Raw genomic sequence first — 22,632 nt, 5'->3', positions numbered from 1 at the left:
TGTTTTCTCATTGGTTGCCTTTTTCTTACATGTAGCTTATATTTTAGATGCATACAAAAATATATTAGCACAAAGAAATTTTGGTATCACAAAAACCTGTTTACTGGGGCATGCAGTATCGTCACCACCCATGCAATAAATGTTTTCCGCAGAGCACTCAGTAAAGGATATTTGAATCCATTAAATAATAACCTCAGAAAGTATTAAATCCATAATATAGTGCTCATAACACCACATTTAAGCTCCAGCATTCCTTTCATAATTCATAATGTTCCCTAAGGTGCCTGTGGTAAATGAGCTCTTAGGGTGAGGAGAGTTGGGGGGAAAAACAACGACGCTCATTAGGTTCCTCTGGAGTTGATGGAGTGCCCCTGTTAAGACACTTCAGGAAGTTATTGCTCTTGTGACAGATCTGGTGTCAGCAGAGTAGCCTTTTCTGCCCAGGTGCTACCTCCAAATGCAGTGCTGTTTTCTTCATGGCATGGCCTATTTGTTATCATTTCTGGTTTTCTCATTTAGGCCTGCAAATTGGAGCTCAGACACAATATGTGGAAAAATGATGTTGCTTTAGAACTCTGTGTGTATCAGGAGGAGAGCTCTGGACTCCTGAGGTTATGTGTGGTCTGACGTGGTCTTGTGCCGTCATGTCAGTTTTTCCCCCCATCAGCCAGCGTTTGAGCCCTGGAAATATCTGGCTCCAAAAGACTAACCCCTTTCATTGGCATGGCTTTTATAACATCACTGTACTGAAGTTGCGAAACAACCAACCACATCACACTATTGAAGCTCTATTTAGTGGGAAGGCTAGGCCCTGAACTGTTACAGCGAGGAGTATACAGTGCGTTCCAGTCCAGTCGGACAGAAGGTTGAAGTAGTGTCGCAAACCAGCCCTGTTGATGTTGGTGTCTGATTCTAATGAGGTAAATGTGCAATCTTGTTGTAACGTTCTAGATGCGAGATGTGTTTATGTTGTTTTATTTCGTAGAGCCATTTTTATGCCTTAATTACCAGTTCTCTTTCGTTTTATATGCATCTAAAATATAAGCTACATGTAAGAAAAAGGCAACTTATGAGAAAACATGAGAATTAAAAAAAAAGCTAAAAATGCTCATAGGGTCATTGGACAACACATTTCATGATGTATATAGATCCATTTAAAATAGGGAAGATTCTGCATATCCAAATTAGGTGCGTCATCTCCACAAACACTGTAACTGGATTTTCACTTTCTGCTTGGAAATAGCCAGTAGTCTCTGGAGATACTCTTCTAGAGGACAATCCAGTCTTAAATGTTAGATACGAGTGGAACACTCAAGCAATTAACTAGCATAAAAAATACAATACAAAAACACAAATAACTATGTATGTTGTAATATTACAATTTTAATATTAATTGTTTTAAATCTGGTATTTTTATGTTGCAGTTTTGTCTTTCGGAGTCTTGTCTTACAGAATAAGTTTGCTTTCAGCTTAATTTCACACCATACTTTCTAACACGGTTAACAGAAAATAATTGATACCTGTCATACTACTGCTGCCGACTTAAACTGGCTTGGTTTCATAAATGGTCAGACAGGAGGTGACGCTGACTGACCAAAAACATCTACAACCAGGGCCCTGTCCCATACTTCACGGCTAACTGGCCATACTGCAAGTGCTCACTGGTCAAATGTTTTCAATTTCGTTTTACCAATGAATATAATCAGCACATACCATGTTCACCTCACTGCCTTTAATTAGATCAGAAGTACACTATAGCTATTGAAAAGTCTTGAGTGGGTAAGAGAATGACAGAGTAATTATGCAAGATGATAAATCTGGCTCTTCAACCATCATTTCAGCTGTCATCACTCATAGATCTGTGAATGCATCGGTGTCATGAGAGTGTGACTGCCAGTCCCCGAACTGGAGTGATGCCACATGTCTTTGATGTTCACAGACAGGGCATGGTAGTGGGCGGGCTTATCGATCATGTTCCTATTGGCTGCAGCGATCAATAGGTCATCATTGCAAACAAGCATGCTGTAGTGCCTCAGCGAGCCTGGTGATGTGGTCTGGCCATTTGGATTGGTGAACTCCTATAGGCTCCAAATAGAGGAAGCCATGTCTATAAATAGAAAGCATCCAGCTAAAGAACAGAACGTTTATCTGTCATTACCGAAACTCAGATAGTTGTAATTACTCATGCGCTCGTCAATTACTATATTTGATCCATCTCAGAATAGCAATGATCCATTCACAATAGCCACTTTAATCTTGATGCACTGATCAAAGGGTTGTATTTGGCATATTTATGGTTGTTGAAGTCTGATGGTAGAGTAACCTGAACATCTGTGTTTGAATGTGAGGTTTTGTCTCAGGAGCAAAAAAAAACAAAACAAAAACAAAATTGAATCATGTTTGAAATACTACACTACGAAGAATATAGAAAACAGACTGAAAGTATATCAAAAGGAGACCCTAATTTTCCATGAGACCTAAATAACTACATATACTAAATATAATATACTAGGAAAACTAAATATACATAAAACAGACATATGCATACATACATATACAGAAATATATACACACATTCATATTTGGGCTCTCTCTTGGCAGAGTAGCAAACACAGTTTACAGACACTCTGCACTGATTATGTGATTTAGATAAACCCCAATGCCTATTTGAGCTCATTGAATGGTCACATTACTGTTTTGAAATGGAACACAAACTCCTCTCTCTGCCTGCCTCGCCTCTTGATGTCGGCTAAATGACACTGAAGTAAATTGGAACAGTGCAGGAGACGTCTTGCAGGGAATATGAGAATCGCACCCTGGTGAGATAGAGATTTCCCAAGCCTAGTCTATCATGGAGAAAATCAAATTAGTCTTCCTGGCAGGATACCAATGATATTTTGTTTGACAGTAGCAGTGAGTTGATTTAAGCAATTGACATTAGGTGACCTATTTGTAGATTTATACAAATGAATTTGATGATTTCTGGTGTGGCTCTTGAAAGTCAGTTGTGCTAGTAATGATTTATATCCCAAAGCCTGTGGTGGTTGTTACACTGTATTGCCCCCCTGCCCTCAACTCTTGTTTATCTCTCTCCTTTCCCCATCTCTTCTGATGATTGTTTTGTAAAGCTCCAGAGACTGAAGCGATCGCTGTCCTTCAAAACCAAGAGCCTTCGCAGCAAGAGCGCCGACAACTTCTTCCTGAGGACCAGCGGCGACATGAAGTTCGGGTCGGATCTTTGCTCAGACGTCAGCAACAGCACGGGCCAGCTGAGCGCCTGTGGGGTCACCCCTGCCATCCCCGCGCTGGCCCCCTGCCCAACCATGCCCACTTTCATGCCATGCCTGGCCCCTATTGCCATCTGCCCACCCATGTTCACTGCTTCGCAGCCGATGGTGAGCCCCACTGGACACATCTTCATTGAGTACATCTTCAAGAAGCCCACTTTCTGTGACATTTGCAACCACATGATTGTAGGTAAGAGTCTCTCTTCGTTTTTATTTTTACTGTAGAGGTTTGAAACTATGTGGTGTTTTTGCTCTGTCCGTTTACAGATTGAGGTCATTTAATCATTTAGCCAAAGCTTTTATAACAAAAGACCCACCAACAGCATACTAGTGGCATACATATCTCTTTGGGTATTTTTGTCTTGTGTTGGCCCGCTGGTGAGATAATGTATGTATTAGGTACGTACAAGTGCTTATGGTTATATTTCCACTTGTCGACAAGTCATCTTTGGTTCACAAGAGTTGAAGAGCTGTAACGAGCCATCTTTACCATCAACCAACCAGGTACCAGAACAGAAATCACAGAACCGGAACCAGAACAGAAATCACAGAACCAGAACAGAAATCACAGAACCGGAACCAGAACCAGAACAGAAATCACAGAACCAGAACCAGAACAGAAATCACACTCAGAGGCTAGAGCAGATGGGACAAGAACTCATGTTACGTCAAAACGTGTCTGACCTGCATCACTCAGCCAGACGTGCCTGAATAACGCATGTGTCACCTGTGTGAGTGGGTCAGCTGGGCTGTGTTGGACCCTACAGTCCAACGGATGGGCCACCAGAGCCTGTCCCCAAGCAGATGCTCCAGATTCATGCCCCCTTGTTAGGCACCCATCCAGGAGAGAACATGGTGGGGGGGGAGAGAGAAGTTAGTTGGTTGTGTAAGATGGCCCTATTGGGGGTGTAATGAGGGTCTTGGTCACCATCTGTTCAGCAAGAGAGCTTGAGCTAAAGAGTGGACCATGAGAGGAAACATATGACACCATATGGTATCTGTGAGGTGATGGCTTGTTCCGGGGAGATGCCTTCTTTTGGTTGTTCCAAACGCAGGTGCCAAAGCACCATTCTGCCTTATTCTGTTCCAAAACCGAAGTGGGTTTTGAATGAGGTTTCACTGCTTTCTATTAAGGTGCCTTGTTTCTTTTACAAACAGACTTTCACCTAACTGTTACCACGGTGGATTGTTGCGGCTGGAGTTATCTCAATCAAACCAAGAATTGGTTTAGTTTCTGTGTGTGTCTGTGTGTGTGTGTATGTGTGTGTGTTTGTGTCTGTGAAATAATGTGTGTGTGTGCTTGGCTGTGTCTGTGGGCATGTGGATCTGCTTGTGAATGTGCATGACTGCATATGTGGACCAATGTGTGTATTTGTATGTATGTGTATGTGTATGTGCATGTGCGTGTGTGTGTGTGTGTGTGTGTGTGTGTGTGTGTGTGTGTGTGTGTGTGTGTGTGTGTGTGAGGCAGCTGACGAGGTGGGTTGTCGCAGGCTCGTTAATTAGCCCAGCTGGAGCACTGGCCCTGCTCCATTCCACATGCCCACCTGCCAGAGCCCAGGGTCAGCCAGCGTCTGGCACCCAGGAGCTGACAGGCCGATTTATGGAGGGGAGAGTCCGAGAATCCCCACAACCCCTGGCTATCTGCCACACAGAGGCCCGCGGTGTTTCAGTCGTGTCTGTAATGGGCGAAACTTTCTTAGGCTCAGGTGTGCGTAGTTTTAATAGCCGTTTATGATGCATAGTTTAATAGGCACTTATGCTGGAGATGGCAAACAGAGTTCCATAATCATATGTTGTTCACAGTCTCTTCTTGTGAATAATCACACCCCCAGGATGCTCTCGCAGTATGAGGGAAAGTAAAAGTCAGATGTCTCGTCACAGCAAGTAAAGACACCAGACAGAGTGAGAGAGAGAGAGAGTGAGAGAGAGAGAGAGCAGAGGGAAGCACACAGGATGTTTCACAGACAGACCTTATGACTCAGACCACCAGATTACTAAAATCCTTGAAAACGCTCATGAAACAAAGACCACTAAGAAATAGGACAGTAACATTCATGCGGTCACACAGAAGACGTGGTTCATTTAATAAGATCTCACTGACTCACCTCAGTTTCGGTAAAACTGCCATAATTTCCCGTTAAATGTTCACCAGGGGCATTTACTTAATTAGCTATTATGCTCCACACTTCCAGTCAGAGGCCACTTTCCTCTGCTCCAGTCCCCACGCAGTGTTGTACCTTGTCCCCCATCACCTCATTGCTCTCGCTGTGCGCTATGCCTGTAGGGCCATTTCTTCAGTGATTGTGCTTGCCATTAGTACACGTCGTCCTTGTACCAAACACACCTCTTTTCCACCTGCGCACGCACCTTGCTTGTCTAAACAAAACATGTTAGAGTGAATGGCCTGCACAAAGACTGACCAGTCTAAAATGTACCCGGTACAAAAGTATTACTATGAAGGAATCCATTTTGTAGTCTTTTAAACTGAAAAGACTACAAAAAACCTGAAACTGAAGCGGTGTTGGATAAACAAAGATATTGTTATAGTTAGATATAGCATAGATATATAGTGCTATATTTTATGACCAGGTTGTATGACTTAGCATCTCCAAATTATTCCTCACAACTCGCTACCCCTGGACACGGAACAAATGACAGCGTCATCATTAATAACACGTCTGTGTCGGAACATATGCCTCCGCCAAGCCCCATCGGCCATCCTCCTGCCTCCCCCTGAGGCGTAGCGGAGAGCGGCCTCTCCTCACCATGCCACTGCAGTCGTGACCAGGCTGAGGGGGGCGGGGGTGAGGACGACGGAAGCTCTCTGTCCTTGAGCTAACGGTTTCTCCCCATATAATGGATTCCTCACAGTGAATGTGTTGTTTCTTACAAGGAAGGTGAATAGCATCTTGGTAAATGACGTATTGAGGCCTGATTTAATAGACACGCAGGTTCTTACACGCAACAAAGAAGGGCACTGCGTAAAGTTATTTTGATCACTTGCACACATTCATTTGGTAAAAGTGTTGAGCACCTTAAATAATAAATGGTTCAGAAGTTTCAAATCCCTCGCCACTTACCACACACAGACATAAATCATGTCTTTAAGCCCATCTCATTTCTCATGTATGTCTGTCCTTGATTCCTCCATCCTCGTTGCGTTCTGTTCTCGTTTCCTTCACATTTGTATCAAAGGGAAAGGCTAGGACGTGACAAAAGGATGGAAGGAAGAAAGGGAAAGGGTGAACATGTTGTGTAGAAGACCCAAGGAAGACAATACATTGATAGTTTCCAGAGTTTCCTCATATTATTTTAATCTCCGCTTGGCTTATTGGCCATTTACAAGTTTTAAATTTGTTCTGAATATGGAATATTACCCGTGTTTCCTGAAATACTGGCCCGTCAATACTTCTCTCTCGTTTGTCTTCCAATACTTTGAAGGCTACCTGAATATTTTTGGTTTATTGACTGATAGACGCGCATAGTGCAGATAGCACACATTCTTTTCTCCACAGAGAAAACAGGACTTTAGGAAATTAGGATACCCATCACTACTAACCTTCTTACCTTTCCACTATATTTGACACGAGGACATTTCCAAATATCTTATCTTGCTTTCAGGCATATGTGTTAAATAATGTGAAGGCAAAGGCAGTGATTAGGCCTACACTTTGGAAGCTTTGCAATCCAATGACATATTTATTTATTTCACAACGACAATTTAACAGTTTAAATATTTTCAGAATGTGCACTGATATGTTGGATTGGAATCAAACAAGTGACATCACAGCACATATCAGAATGATTGGTTCAGAAGACATAAATTAATTAGACTAAGAAATGAATATGCCATTTTACCTGTCCCACAAAGGCTTTGCTCTATCCTAGCTGTCCTGTGTGTGCATACATGCAAATAGCTTTTTTATTCAGCCACTCCCTTTGATGTTGCCCTATTTGAGCAATATTGTGATGTCACAGTGCTTAAAACGGAGCTCACAGCTTTCATATTAGGGCCCACTGAGTCCAATGAATCAGTTGAACTTTTTGTGGGTTGGCATGACTGTTCACGACTAGGAGAAAGTGTTGAGACTGGGTGTACTAATCTGATTTATTAGGTGTGCTTCCATGTTAGACTGTAGCACAACACTAGTCTTAAAGTAGTCATCTATCAGGATCAGGTCCCAGATACAATATTGACATTATTCACCAAAGCTCTGGCAGCGTTCCCTTCCAAGTGCCCGCTTCGGTCCCGGTTTCACAGTCTGTGGAGGTTTGTTATCCCAAAATGACATCAGCCTCCTAAACTCTCCTTGTGCGTTTGCTCTGCAAGCGACTCTCACTGCATGCATGACTCTCTCTGTGCCATAAATGAGGGAACACTGCTTCTTGGAATGGCCTTCCGCGACAGATTGCAGGGGAAATAAACCGCAGTCGACAAAAGCCCTTCGGAGGCTAATAACCCATACAATAGTGAGGCATGGGGCTATAGCCTTGGCCATAATTGCTGAAGTCCCCCCCGCTTTGATTGAAAAAAGGGTAAAGTGTGCTGAAGATTATGTGCGGGATGACATGAAAAACACTTTTCTGATGAAGAGCAGTGCACCAGCTTGTTATTGATTGTGGCCGCTGCCTGCAAACGACTCATTACACAAAATGTCTACCTCTTACCTGTGAGGGAACAGGGGCGCTGTGGGCGTTTGACATCAAGAGAGAATAATTTATGACACAGAAAACAGGTAATCAATCCTCGTCCACCTTCAAATATATTATTTTAATGTTGAGTAATACTCTGGGTGTGATGATTTGATTGTGGACAAACACCTTGATTTATCAGTCTATTAAGAAGTGTCTGAAAGCCTGAAGGGAAGGGAGTATGTGTGTGTGTTTGTGTGTGTGTTTGTGTGTGTGTGGTGTTTCATCTTAAAAGATACCTAGGGCAACTCCTCTGTCAGAGCCCAGTTCCAGGAAGTCGTTTAACGTGAACAACTTTTAAGCAATCAGTGAAAGCAAATGAAAGATAGGTCACATGCAGCATCTAATTTCAGGCACTATCCTCCAATCACCTCATTCCATTCTCTTTTAATTAGTAACTAGTGAAGCTCTTATTAGTTCTGACCGCTGAGGGGATGAAGGTAGCCCACAGCAGCTGCCAAGAGCCAGCTCTTTGAAGTCTTGGACGAGAGGGAAAATGAGTTAGCGGGGGGGTGAAAGTCATCCTAACAGGAAATGAAAGACTCGAGTCAGGGAAGGGGGCACCACTGAATCAATGCTCACTGTAGTGAGAAAGAAAGCTAGAGAGAAAGAGAAAGAGAGAGAGAGAGAGTGAGAGTAAAGGGAGAAGAAGAGGGAATGAGAGGAAGGTTGTTGCCTGGCGCGTGTCCAGGCCATTACTGTGGCGCAAATGAAAAATGGGCAATTGAGGTGGCTCGGCCGAGGGAGCAAACGGCCCTGAGAGCGTCCGGCCGCAGCCATCACTCCTCTTAAAGGCTACTTGGCTTTGCCCCTCTGCCCGGCGGGACCTCCAGGAGTCAGATTCAATCCAAAATGTTCTGCAACTTCATTTGAGGAAAACGAGGATATTAATACTAATACAGAGAGTTGGATCTGATGTCACTGTGCCCAGTTACCCAAAGCTCAGGTTTGTTTACAGCTGTTTCTATTTCGGACGGCATAAGTCTTCCTAAGTTCCTTTTTATAAACGGACTCTCATAGATCCTTTTTCAGGCTCCTCTTGAGCACTCTTAGTACACAAAGGAGAAACTTTTAAACTATATGACTTATTTTCAAGTACAACTGACTGTGCAGTTTTGTAAAAAAAAAAAAAAAAGTTTTGTTTTGGAATACTTAAGATTCATTTCTGCTCTTGTGTGAAATCTTCCTTACTGTGTGAAATGACCTTCTGCTTTGAAACGTAATCTGCTTAAACAGCAATGACAACAACTGTAACCCCAGCCAGTGGGGAGGCAGTATGTTCAGCCTGCACGTGCACTAAGCCTAAATCTCCACTGTTAACTGTAGCGGTAAATGGTAACTGGACATCACCTGACCCAAATCTCAACAGGTGGATTCACCTTTTGTTGTGCCCTAGACAGACTGTTAGTTGTTGCTGGGTTGCTGGGTTGATATCTCATATCGCCTTTCAGTCTCCAGGTAAGGATCGCCTTGCTTGGGTGTCCAAGTTCATTTCCTGATTACTTGAGCTTGGACAGGAGAGGCTGCAGCTGACTCGGGCGACACAAGAGTGCATGGTGCAGACAAGATCTTTACTTTTAGCTTAGTGTCCCCAGAAACAGAAGAACTGTGAAATTGAACATATTCTGCTTGAAGGACAGGGCTTGAAAAACACCTTTATCACATATAATTTGTATTTGTATGTATTCAAATATTGGTGAATATTAGCCCCAAAGTTATAACCAAGGTCAATGATATATGCATTACATGTTAGTAAAATCACTGACATAGTATATACGTTTAGACACAATAGTTGTTTTAAAATATGACTTATTTCAATTAGTATCACACCCCACATGAAATATAGTTTTTGCTTCACCTACATAAAAAAAACTTTTTTATAATTTATAATATAAGGGAACTTGACAGAATTTAAAATTCATCACAGATGAACCAAGTCCTGACATGGACTGTGGAGCTCGGACATGTGCCCCAATGTTTGTTTGTTTGTTTACAGATTGGACTCGTGTTGCTGTGACTTAGTTTCCAACCTCACTCTCTCGCCAGTAGTACTTCCCCACAATAAGGCCAATGGCAGTCCAGCTCAGTCACACATAAAAAGTGTGTGTATTTTTTGGTAAAAATAAATCAACAAAGTAATATCTTTTTTTGGACACGCTCACTGGAAAGATGGAGAGCATGAGCACAGCACGTGAGCATTGATGAATCAATGAGTGCCCTGGGGCAAACACATCCAATGGATGAGAACAAATGAGACTGAAGTCTGGGGAGGTTTTATTTTCTACTCGCTGCAGCCAGACACACACTAGGGGCAAAAAGGCACCGATGTGGAGCACGGCGATGCAGTCACGCGTGGTAGAGCACAACATCAAGTTGCTGGCGAAAGAGAATGGAACGGTGCAAAACCCTGCCCTTCATCTATAAATGTTATTACTTAGATTTACAGCCCTATAATACCCTTATGTAGCACATAGGGAAGCACTCATTCTTCTTTATAGACTGTTATGTCAGGACCAGTCGATAAATTAACCCCTTCAACCCCCACTAATTTTCAAAAGAAAGTCATAAAGAGTGCAGAGTTACAGTTTTTCTCAATTGCTAACACACATTTTTTGAAAGCATGCCTCGTTTCCTCAAAACTCTAAACACAAATCCCAAAACCACTCACACAAAATGCAAAACCCTTTATACATCCTGCAAAAGGCAACTTTGCTTTCAAAACAGTGTTATGTCACCTCAAAAGGGTACTTTGTTTTCTAATGACAAACACAGCCCATTATATGAGTAGACATTCTAAGCATCGATTGAACACTGATGTGCTCAATGGAAAACACTACTATGAAATGGGAAAACACCAGTATGAAGGCCTTATCAGGAACATTATGTTACTATACGCTTACTCCTGTAGTAAAATATAACTGTATAAAGTTTTTACGCAAATATAAAACAACACACAAATATACAGTAACAACTAAAATATTTCTTTATTTTTTCCAAAAGTGCTGTAGCCTATACATCACAGCAAACACAAATGAATGTGTAAATGATTTGCACAGAACAAACAATAGGATATAGGCCAGTACAGTCAACAAAAAAAAGAAAGAAAAATGTAAAATAAAAAAGGACAAAAAACTACTGCATCCTGTTCTAGCTCAAGACAATATTGACAATGTGCTATCAGAAATAGACCTACACAGTGTTGTGAATGTTGTTGCATTTTGTGTGAGTGGTTTAGGGATTTGTGTTTAGAGTTTTGAGAAAACGAGGCATGCTTCATGTGTGTAAGCAATCGAGAAAAACTGTAACATTGGATTGGATTGCAATACAGTACAGTAAATGTGTCAGTGCTGATAGGACGCAATCAGTTGTGGAAATGTATATGACTTGCACATAGTCATAGCATAACTGTTTGACTGTCGGAGTTTCTGACAAAAGGCACCTTGTACACCTGCTTTATTCTCAAGGTGTTCCGCCTTAGAACACAGTCCACTGTGGCTAGGCTCACTGTATTGATGTTTAGGAATTAGTCTTGGTCATCAATGGTTGCACTTTGTATTTGTTTACGTAATTTTACAGATACAGTACAATGGAAAATACAAGAATACTATGCTCCTGATAAGGCATTCAAACTAGTGTTTTCCTGTCATAGTAGTGTTTCTTACCTATTCCCTCTTCTGAATGTCCAGAGAATGGATGCAACTGAGAAGCGGCTTATATTTGGTTGAACCCTCTGGCCAGCCTCCTGCATGGTCAAACCATGGTTGACCACAGGGTTGACCACAGTGGCCCGAATCTCATCAGAGATAATGGCTCTCCTTCTTGCTCTTTCTCTTCATCCTCTTCCTCCTCCTCCTCCTCCTCCTCTTACTCTCACTCCTCTGCCTTTCTGATCACCTCTCACTTCAATGTTGCCATCAATTGTTCTCCAAACCAGGAGCTAACCTGTGGCCATCATATTGCTAAAGATTTTATTTCAAATTGCACAACAGCCTTGGAAATGGAAGTTTTGCCAATTGAATAGCAGTGTGTTCTGTCTGAACACAAGGAGGTTTTGGCATTGATGAAGTGTGCAAAGTAGAGAGGATGGTGTTTAGTGTTTTGAAGAAAGTGTGGTTAACAATTGAAATTTGTGTCTAAAGCAGATAATTGTGTGTTGTGAGTTGAAGAAAGTGCAGTTAACAATTGAAATCTGTGTCTAAAGCACATAATTGTGCTTATAGTTTAGCAGAATTGGTTTAGGGAGTTGGCACATGAGTTACAGGTTGTGGTCATTGTGCCATAAGTTCCAGTTTTTGAATGTAATCAATCGAGAAAAACTGTAATACCCTAATTAGCTTTGGCTATTAGCTACACACACAACCTCAGCAACTTGTGGCATCCAAACAAGAAACAGACTCTCCCCTCCCTCTCGATCACTTCTCTAATTTCCGAAATAATTAATATCAATTTATCTTCATTTGCTCAAATGTCTATGATAAAAGCAGACGGAGTGTGTGTGTGTTGGTGAGTGGGGTGTGGAGTGTGTGTGTGTGTTGGTGAGTGGGGTGTGGAGTGTGTGTGTGTGAGTGGGGTGTGGAGTGTGTGTGTGTGTGTTGGTAAATGGGGTGCGGAGTGTGTGTGTGTGTGTGTTGGTGAGTGGGGTGTGGAGTGTGTGTGTGTGTTGGTGAGTGGGGTGCGGAGTGTGTGTGTGTGTTGGTGAGTGGGGTGTGGAGTGTGTGTGTGTGAGTGGGGTGCGGAGTGTGTGTGTGTGTTGGTGTGTGGGGTGTGGAGTGTGTGTGTGTGTTGGTGAGCGGGGTGCGGAGTGTGTGTGTGTGTTGGTGAGTGGGGTGCGGAGTGTGTGTGTGTGAGTGGAGTGCGGAGTGTGTGTGTGTGTTGGTGAGTGGGGTGTGGAGTGTGTGTGTGTGTTGGTGAGTGGGGTGTGGAGTGTGTGTGTGTGAGTGGGGTGCGGAGTGTGTGTGTGTGAGTGCGGAGTGTGTGTGTGTGTTGGTGAGTGGGGTGCGGAGTGTGTGTGTGTGTTGGTGAGTGGGGTGTGGAGTGTGTGTGTGTGAGTGGGGTGCGGAGTGTGTGTGTGTGTTGGTGTGTGGGGTGTGGAGTGTGTGTGTGTGTTGGTGAGCGGGGTGCGGAGTGTGTGTGTGTGTTGGTGAGTGGGGTGCGGAGTGTGTGTGTGTGAGTGGAGTGCGGAGTGTGTGTGTGTGTTGGTGAGTGGGGTGTGGAGTGTGTGTGTGTGTTGGTGAGTGGGGTGTGGAGTGTGTGTGTGTGAGTGGGGTGCGGAGTGTGTGTGTGTGAGTGCGGAGTGTGTGTGTGTGTTGGTGAGTGGGGTGCGGAGTGTGTGTGTGTGTTGGTGAGTGGGGTGTGGAGTGTGTGTGTGTGTTGGTGAGTGGGGTGTGGAGTGTGTGTGTGTGAGTGGGGTGCGGAGTGTGTGTGTGTGAGTGGGGTGCGGAGTGTGTGTGTGTGTTGGTGAGTGGGGTGCGGAGTGTGTGTGTGTGTTGGTGAGTGGGGTGCGGAGTGTGTGTGTGTGTGAGTGGGGTGCGGAGTGTGTGTGTGTGTTGGTGAGTGGGGTGCGGAGTGTGTGTGTGTGTGAGTGGGGTGCGGAGTGTGTGTGTGTGTGAGTGGGGTGCGGAGTGTGGAGAAGAGAGGAGGGCTTTGGCACTGGGAGGAGCTCCATTAAGGCATCTCAGAGGAGGGGCAGATTGGATTAAGTGGCGCCGCGGCTAATTTAGTTTTTGAGGAGAGAAGTTGGAAGTGGAGGGAAGGGAGGATGAAGGGGACTCTTCTGCCTTTCTCTCCCGCCCTTTGATGTAATTACCTGGGCCTGACGTCCTGATGTCCACCGCTACCTCAAGGTGAACGTCCCCCTCTCCTTGAAGACTAATATAAAAACACAACATGTCTACTGTCATCTCAATTTCCACTTGATAGTGATCTGCACCTGGCAGTTTTATTTGTAACCCCAGCCCGGCACCCTGCATGTCTTCAACGTCTCTTGCAGGTAGTGAAGTGTGTCTGTGCATCCCACACATTACAGAGTGCAGCGCGACAGGCAGGCGCTGGGAACAGACAGGGGAATCCCTGGACTGAGACTGACTGACTGACTGACAGATGATTTGGCTGATCAAGTCTCCTCTGCCTTGTTGTGTTGTTCACAGGCACCACTGCCAAATATGGCCTACGCTGCAAAGCCTGCAAGATGAGCATCCACCACAAATGTGTGCATGGTGTTGGAACGCAGAGATGCGTGGGGAAACTGGTAAGGCCTGTGTCAATATGTGAATTGTATGTGTGTGAATTTAAATGTTGAAAAATGAATGTCATGCTGTGACAGTACTATGTTATAAGGAGAAAACAATGAATTCGCTTATTGGTAAAATACAACAAAATTTGATATTACTCATACAATTACATTATCTGTTGATTTTACTTGATATATCACATGAGCACTGGAATTATCAGCCAGATTGTATCAATCTAAATATCATCATCATGACACATCGTCTCAGTTATAGAAAGTGATTATCATTCATCAATAACACGTACACAGTAAACCAGCTTGGTGGAGCACACCGGTTAAGTTTGGGACCCTTAGTTACTGGGTGGTGCTCTATCAATTTTTTTTTAAAGGGAATCTCTCTCTCTCTCTCTCTCTCTCTCTCTCTCTCTCTCTCTGTCTCTCTCTCATCTGAGTGGTACAGGCCCTGAGTCAGTTTTTCCAACTGGTTATTTTTTAACCATTAGCCGAAGCGTCGTGCACATCCCATCCCGTTGTGTGATTCATCTCTCCGTGTGTCTGTCCCCAGTCTGTCTGCACGCGGGGAGTGTGAGCACGCATTTTAACCACAAGGCATGGTGGGTAGGGGGATGACGCTGACGAGAAATCGCCGTCATTTGCAGTCTTCCACCAGCACCGGCACCTGGGGGCGAGGAAGGGTGGGTGGGTTTGGGACGGGAGGGGGGGGGGGGACGGGGGGGCTGGCTGTTGGGAGGGTTAGAGGATGGGCAGTCACGACAGTACCGGGTTCTTTACACAACCCACGCAGAGAGAGAGTGGGGATGGAAAGGGTGGGTGGGCGGATGGGTGGTATGGGGTTTGTGTGTGTATCAGTGTGTTTGTGTGTGTGTGGGGGGTGGTGGAGAGGGGAGGGGGAACAAAGTGATAATTTCTTGTCATGTGGAGCCCCTACAGTCGAGCTTTCCCATCCCGGCTCCTCCCTTCATAGATGCTGTGTGTGTGTGTGTGTGTCTGGGGAATGGCGGAGTAGCGCGGAGTGAGCTACCCGACGAGCGGGCGCTTCTCCATGTGGGCGAAACAGGATGTTTAAAGCAAATGTTCTTCCTGTTCCCCCCTTCGGTTTTTCCACAATTGGAGCCGTGAGCTGAAGATGAGCTTTTCAGGGATGCTCTCATCTTTCAGGAGTGGAAAACGGGGTCGCGGGGTCGAGCGTTAAAAGAGAAGTATTCCCCTCGGACCCTCGCGCTAATTTAGGGTTTCTTCTAGCTTGGTAGCCTTTTTTTTGAGTCTGCTTTATTTCCTTTGGCTTGGATCACAATGTTACAAATACTTTCCTACATTTCCCCAAGTTTTATATAAACCAGACATGTCTCTGTTATCAATGGATCACAATGTGTTTTGGAAGGCAAAACCTTTTCAGTTTTATTACTCAGTAGTCCATCACCTATAAGTCTGAATACGCTTGAATAACAATATATGGGAAGGTCTGCTGGTGTTAAAACATGGCACCCATTTGTATCGAATATAAATCCAACATTTGGACAGTCACAACAAACAAGTTGTGTGGTATGTTCCTTCTCAGTGGACCTGTATTTTATAGTCATCCACAGGGCCTTGTATGGTTTCCCAGTCCCAGAAAGTTCTGCTTGGCAATGGGCCGTGCGCAGAATCATTCCCCCTCTCCGTGTGGGATGGTACAACACCGCACGCTAAGCAGGATTTGTGTCAGACAAACAATGTCAAAGTTTCCTACCCATATGTCTCATAGCGCTGAACGTCAGCTGTCCTAACCCTAATGTCCTGCCGTTTACAGTAGCCATGAGATGTTTATAATGGCTTTGAGTGGACATAAAGAAACACAACCAAATCCATGCTCTCAGGGGGCTGTGTATTTCAAGCAACCAGATGCACCCATGAATAAATATCTTCTTTAACCTTTTCCCTGAATGAACTTGCATGTGAGATGTGACCTCACGCGGGACTCGAGAGGTACTTCTGCACCTTGAGTGGGGCTTATTTTAGCCCTGTTCATTTGGAGTCGCAGCCAATGAGAGATTAATCAAAACAAATTAGTGATGCTGATTGCTCAGCCCTCTCCATTAACTAAACAAAACATAAACAAAACAGTTAATGGTAATTGTGGTTGTACCTCACGGTGGTTTTGTGCAAATGAACTGCATCACCAAAACATTTTTCTGGCTTCTTCTGTTGAGCAGTTTTATTCATTTAAGTTGCTTTTCATTTGATTTAAGATGCATAATTAGCAGCACTTGCACACACCTGTGGGCTCTGGAAGAGTGTGTCTTAATTTCAATCATATATTTATATTACAGTAACATTGAAAATAAAAAAAATAGTGCGTAGGAGACGTTAAAGGTGCAGTCCTTCATTATAATCCACTACACTTTTTGTCAAAAGAAGTGAAATTCTCCTCATGGTCCTCTAGCTGTCCAGTGTGTGAGCCAGAAAAACTCTGGTGTTCGTGCACAGTCCCGCCTCTGTACATGGAGAACAAACCAAGTGGCTCAGACCAGGCCACACACTATTATAGCCAATCAACACCTTCAGGAGCTTATGGATCATGGGAAGGAAGGTTGTAATTTGATTGGCTGTTGAGCTCAAATACCTACAACCTATTGCAATAATCAAGGATTGCACCTTTAGTATTTATTAAAAGTCCCCTTTTTTATTCGTACAGGCGATTGTCTGATGTTGTCTGCATGAGAACCATGCGTGCTTGTTGTAAACATTACAGAGAAACTATTTTAATGGGATGCACTTTCTCAGGCACTGTATGTACAAGTACAATACAAGTACAAGAGGTTGAGGGTGCATTAGAAGAATTCGATTATCTTGAAAAGGTGAGCATTCCTGACGTCAGTGGAAAAAGGCCAGGAAGGAGCATAAGTCAGTTTGATAGAGTCTGTGTGATTTGTATATAGACTCATCAACATGAAGAAACTCATGCTGCTCTTTCCCACAGTCGAAGGGGGGGGGGGGGGGGGCAGCTCCTGTTGTGTTACTGATCCTCTGTCACTTTCCCCCTCATTTGACTCTTTCTCTGTCTCTCTCTCTCTTTCTCTGTTTCTCTCTCTCCCTCTCTCTCTCTCTCTCTCTCTCTCTCTCCAGCCAAAGGGCTTCCGGCGCTACAACAGCTCCCCTCTCCTCGTGGAGCAGTTTGGCTGCATCAAAGAGGTGATGCCCATCGGTGAGTAAGTGGCTATTCGGCCATAATGACACCAGTGACCGAGGCATGTTTTCACAGTTCTCTCTGAATTATTCTGGCTCTTTTGTTCTGCTCTCTCACACGGCAGCCTGTGGCAGTAAAGTGGACCCGGTGTACGAGGCTCTGCGCTTCGGGACGTCCCTGGCCCAGAGAGCCAAGAGGACCAGCGGTTCGGAATCCCCACAGACACACTCAGTAAGACAACTCCCATCGATCGAAACCGTGGTCAGTGGCAGGCCAGTGGCAGTTTCCTATTGTGACAGGCTTGTTTTCAAATGTCACTACAGCCCGCTAAGGCAGTGAGCGTTTCTGATGTCGCTCCTTTCTCTCTTCTCCTGACAGAGATTTGTGGTGTAGTGTTTGTGAGGGTGCCTGTGTTTATTTTTGTGTTTATCTAAAAGGAAAAAGTGTCTGTGTCTGTGTGTGAGAGAGAGAGTGAGTGAGCAAGAGAGAGAAAGAGAAATATAGAGAAGAAGAGATAGATATAGGGAATGGGTCCTGGCACTGAGTCGCGAGAGGCCAAGGAGTGACGAATGGCTACGGGGAATGTTCTGGGAATGATCTGTCAGAGAAGTGCAGATTTTCTGGGCAATAATCAATCACGTGTCCATAATACACTGAAACGGCGGCTCAGGGGAGGGTTTACTGTGGACGCGAGTGACAGCAAAGATCAGATTGATTTTCTGTGACAAACAACACACAGCTCCTAAAATGTGAAATCCTACTCATGTGTCATATGATGAATAGAGAAGTATGAAATACAAGGGGCATAATTGGAGATGAAGACACAGAGAGCAGCTATTGATCAGCAGAGTGATGCAGTCGTAACTAGCCATTTGCCATTTTAAGACCAGCACCACTGACGAAGAAGGCGCGCTCAGTAAAGAGAGTAGACTTGACGCGGGTGATGACGGCTTTCATCAACTCGAGCAAACGTACAAACACGCCGGGCACTGTTTACAAAGACGGACGAACACAGCAGACAAACATAGCCACAAACATGTGGCGCACAATGGTACTGACTCACTGATCCAGAAACCCAACTGGAAAAATTTGCTCATTTTCTCTTTTCAAATCTTCTAGCTTGTTTAGCTTGTGTATAAAATGGTGCCATCTTTATCAGTCTGTTCTTCTAGTGATTAAACTCAGGTCCAGATATGGCAGATGGCGAACAGCAGATATCGCCACTCACTACAGCACCAATGTGACCAATAAAGGACAAAACCAGCGAGGATGATGAAGATGGTGCACATCGGGGCCAGTGGGGAGGATTCTGCCCCTGAAACATAAAAACAGTCTGGTTTAAAGCGTCAGTAGAGGCAGATAACGCCCGTCGTAAACAGTACGGGAGGTATAAACAAACTGCTCGTACAGCTCGTACTGCTGCTTTTGATATCCGGTGCCTGTTGCCTCCAGTTGGTGAACTTGGTGGGGCCATTTGTGGTTTTTCAAGTGTCATTGTTTGGCTCGCCATGAGACTTGGTGGTTCTAAATCATTCATGTGGCTCAGTGTGGTGTCCTTCTGTCTTGCTGAGAAGATCTATGTGGATCTACTATGTGGAGTCTTTCTCTCGCATTCACTCCCACTCTCTCTGGCTCTGCCTGTCTCTCTCTCTCTGGCTCTGCCTGTCTCACTCTCTCTGGCTCTGCCTGTCTCACTCTCTTTGTCTCTTGGCTTGTGTGTGTATACATGTGTGAGAAAGAGGGAAAGAAAGAAAGAGGAAAAATGGATGTTGTGGAAATGAAGACGTTATGACTACACAACGTATGTACTGGATGTTGACAACATAATGTATATGTTGAATGTTGACTACATAATGTGCTGTATGTATTGAATGTAGATGTATTGCATGTCCACAGAGCAGCGGAGACCTGGCTCAGGTACCGGAGGAGGCGGCCGCCCGCAGCAGCAGAGCGGAGTTCACCAGGAAACACAGTGACAACGGTGCAGTAGACCATTCAGTAGAGCATCATCTCAGCACTGACAAGAACAACACTTAGAAAATATGGAGAAAACATATGAGGAACATGAAAACACAGATATGACACTGTTTGGTATATTATAATATCTATGATAGACTTATAGTCAAAGCTCTCCTACCTCACTGAGTTCATATGGTACTTTGTGTGCACACAAGCTAATCCTGTTCAAGGTCTATTCTGTTGAGAACCTTTTGACTGTCAAATTCACATTTCTCAAGCTTTTTTCTCTTTGAAATGTGATATCATTATTATTGTTAGGAGATAAATAAAACCAATCACAGGTCTGCAGTACAAAGACATGATGCAATCTTTACTGACTTTTGCAGTATTCACAGCCCTGGAAAATGGAACAGAGCCTTTCCACATGGCTGCCCGGAAGAACAACAGTTCACCGGTAAGGATCCTTAGAACATTCCCATGACTAGAATCATCAGAAAGCCTCTTGGGAAAAAAGATCTAATGTGTTCAACAGGCTCTTTTCAAATGAAAGAGGAACACAGGATGGGGACTTCTTGGGAGGGGTGGGGAGTCTGTGACTCTAAGGACAGAACAAGTTTAAGTCATATGAGTACAGAGCCCACCTACAACTAAACAAGTTTAAGTGAGATCATGGAAGAGACAAAAGAAAGGGCATCCAGAGTTGAAAACATTTTAAGGAAGGCTTTAGTTCAGAGTTCTGGGTTGAAATCCATCCATTTAGTCTCCAGTTTTCAGGTTGTCCTTCTGTCACAGAAACATAGAGAGATAGAAGAGGAGATGGGAAAGGGGACGGGTGTAAGAGCCACACTAAAAAAAGATGAGTAGAAAAGTAAAAATGTATCCAAGTGATTTTTGGGTAGTTATGTTTAATTTCTGGCATGGTCTTTTTTTTTCTTGAACATCACTTTACGGAACACTCCCCTTATGTTTCCATAAGGATTCCATGCCGATGTTTCACCGTTATGTGTCATTACATGCTTAAAGCGTGCTGGATTAAATATGAAAAGCAGATGTGATCATTTCCTACGATGTTTAGCAAAACTCCTCTGACAACGCATGATAGAATATACCCTCATTAAGCTCGTTGAGCAAGCCTATGACAAAACTGGAATCAAAGGTTGAAATAATAACAAGAAGAAAAAACGAAGGCTGAAGAGAAGTGCAGGGATAGCTTGCCTTGTGGCGTGGGCTTGGAGCAGAAGACTGGACTCGCTGACATAAATGACAGCGCAAGCTTTACGAGGTCACAAACAACAGCTCCCCCGTGGCAACCTGCCTCTGAAATGCTGTCCTTGTGCCTGGGCTTCACTCTCAAGACCACACACACACACACACACACACACACACACACACACACACACACACACACACACAGCCTTAGTCAAGTCCAGCAAGCAGCTCCTGAACATACAAATGATAAAAACCATCATACATAACTCGGATACAGGCGAAACCACTGAGTATTCAGTTAACTTACAAATAAATAGTACAAATGTGTTTTCATGAAATGCTCATTTCATCCTCTGTAATTTTCCATAGCCATTGTAAGAGTCATCTAATTGTCTTTCATTTGTGATGTCGTTGCGCAATTTCGGTTTTGGCACGCAGGGATGACTATTTCTTAATGTTTCCTGACAGACTGTTGAAATCTTACTTGCTGAAGAGAGAGCCTTGGAGAGTCACAGAAACATGTTCTTCCCCTGAGTATGCGATGTCATGATTGCTTTTCAAATGAAAGACAGTCAGTTTGAGTATTATACAAAGTATTGCGCACAAATTGTGTAAATGTACTCAAACGCGAGTTCATAACTGGGAAAGATATCTGCATCTTGAATCGGGATCTCCATTAAGTGTTGTCTGTATGATGTTAAGATCCTGGGTCAGTATTTTTTCGGGTGGTTGGGTGGGTCGTTGTACTCTACTCTACTCTGAGAACTGATCTTGTGCCAAGTTGTTCCGTGTGTCCATCGGCAGTCCATACTTGGCGAGACTCCACAGACCCTGAATTTCCCAGCGTTTGAGAACTTGATCATCCTCCAAAAAAGGCCCACATACCTCTGGCTATGCTTGTGGTACACACAAATATGTATTCCCTCTTAAGATTAATCTTTTTCTTCTCTGACTCCTCCAGTCTCCTCTGCATTTGTTCCTATATGGATAGATCACAGACAACTAAAACAACTCAGGACAGAGCAATCGTTCGAATTATTGATCAAAGGATTTTAAATATCTCGTTGGGTTAGGTTTATGGTTTGGTAGCCTAAACCCTATAATTTGTATTGTTGTTACAATCATTTTCATGTTGTTTACACTGAGATAAGGATGTCAAGTTATTGTCATTTTTAGGAATACTGACTGAATTCGAAACTGATTCTAATTCTGAATACTAAACTGAAAAGCTCCCTTACAACAGATCTACTGTTGAAAATTCCAGTTTACAATTGTAGCCGTACAACAACAAAAAAAACCCTATCTTCGAAAATCTCTTTAGCAAACTCTCCAGTTTGTTCTCTCTCTCTCTCTCTCTCTCTCTCTCAGCCTGTCATCTGGCATTGACAAGCATTTCCCTTCGTTTCCCCTTATCTGGTGGCGCATAGCATCGTCTGTGAGGAACCCATTTGTCTGAGCTGACGGCCGGCCCCATAAAACAAGCCCGGCGGACATTAGCAGGACAGGGTAATGAGCGGAGGAATAAAACATGCTCCCAGGAAGAGATCTCCTGCTGCGCCTTCCTGCACCTGGAATCAGACGAACAAACAACTAAAAAAGAGCCCCATCCATTCAGATCCTCTCTATGCTTCCTTATCACATCAATTTCCATGAATGTCTGGTTCCGGGTGCTCGTCTTGTCTTATTGATTCATTTGTTGAGGCTTTCTTGTATGTCTGGGTTTTTCTCTTGTTCAGGGTGTGTTGTGTGTGCTTAAGGCTTTACAGACAAATGAGGAATGAATGAGGAATAGCAAGCACTGTTCAGCCATTGTGAACTGGAGTCTTGACACATTGATCCTTCAGCTGGAACGCTGGATGGAGCAATTGTGATTGGTTGACCTGCATAATTCTATGCCAGTTGTTATCTTTTTTAGGGAAAGATTTGGAAGGAGGGACTCTCCGTGAATATTTTGTGGCCGCTTGTCATGGCCTGGTTTTCTCTGCCCTAGTAACCCCAAAGAGCTGGAGCACGGAGTGGCGCCCCCCCCCCCCCCCTTAAAAGAGGACAAAAGGACGCAGCATAAA

At 44.0% G+C, this 22,632-nt stretch overlaps 1 protein-coding gene across 3 annotated transcripts in view; it reads left to right on the top strand.

The window, feature by feature from the left end:
- The window catches only part of stac (SH3 and cysteine rich domain), a 29,244-nt gene that overhangs the window by 1,179 nt on the left and 5,433 nt on the right, over nucleotides 1-22,632 (top strand). For 2 of the 3 annotated variants that reach the window (XM_031580688.1, XM_031580686.1), the window contains 6 exons: nucleotides 3,129-3,477; nucleotides 14,129-14,229; nucleotides 17,338-17,416; nucleotides 17,523-17,629; nucleotides 19,295-19,379; nucleotides 19,744-19,811. In XM_031580688.1, the coding sequence (XP_031436548.1) occupies nucleotides 3,129-3,477; nucleotides 14,129-14,229; nucleotides 17,338-17,416; nucleotides 17,523-17,629; nucleotides 19,295-19,379; nucleotides 19,744-19,811 (789 nt within the window). Of the gene's footprint in view, nucleotides 1-725; nucleotides 921-3,128; nucleotides 3,478-14,128; nucleotides 14,230-17,337; nucleotides 17,417-17,522; nucleotides 17,630-19,294; nucleotides 19,380-19,743; nucleotides 19,812-22,632 lie in introns of those variants that run through there. The other variant, XM_031580689.1, reaches the window with a different exon arrangement.

The sequence above is a fragment of the Clupea harengus genome, chromosome 14 (genome assembly GCF_900700415.2).
Source record: "Clupea harengus chromosome 14, Ch_v2.0.2, whole genome shotgun sequence".
Taxonomy (NCBI): domain Eukaryota; kingdom Metazoa; phylum Chordata; class Actinopteri; order Clupeiformes; family Clupeidae; genus Clupea; species Clupea harengus.
Note: the sequence above shows the minus strand (reverse complement) of the source record. Positions and strands in the feature narration are given on the sequence as shown.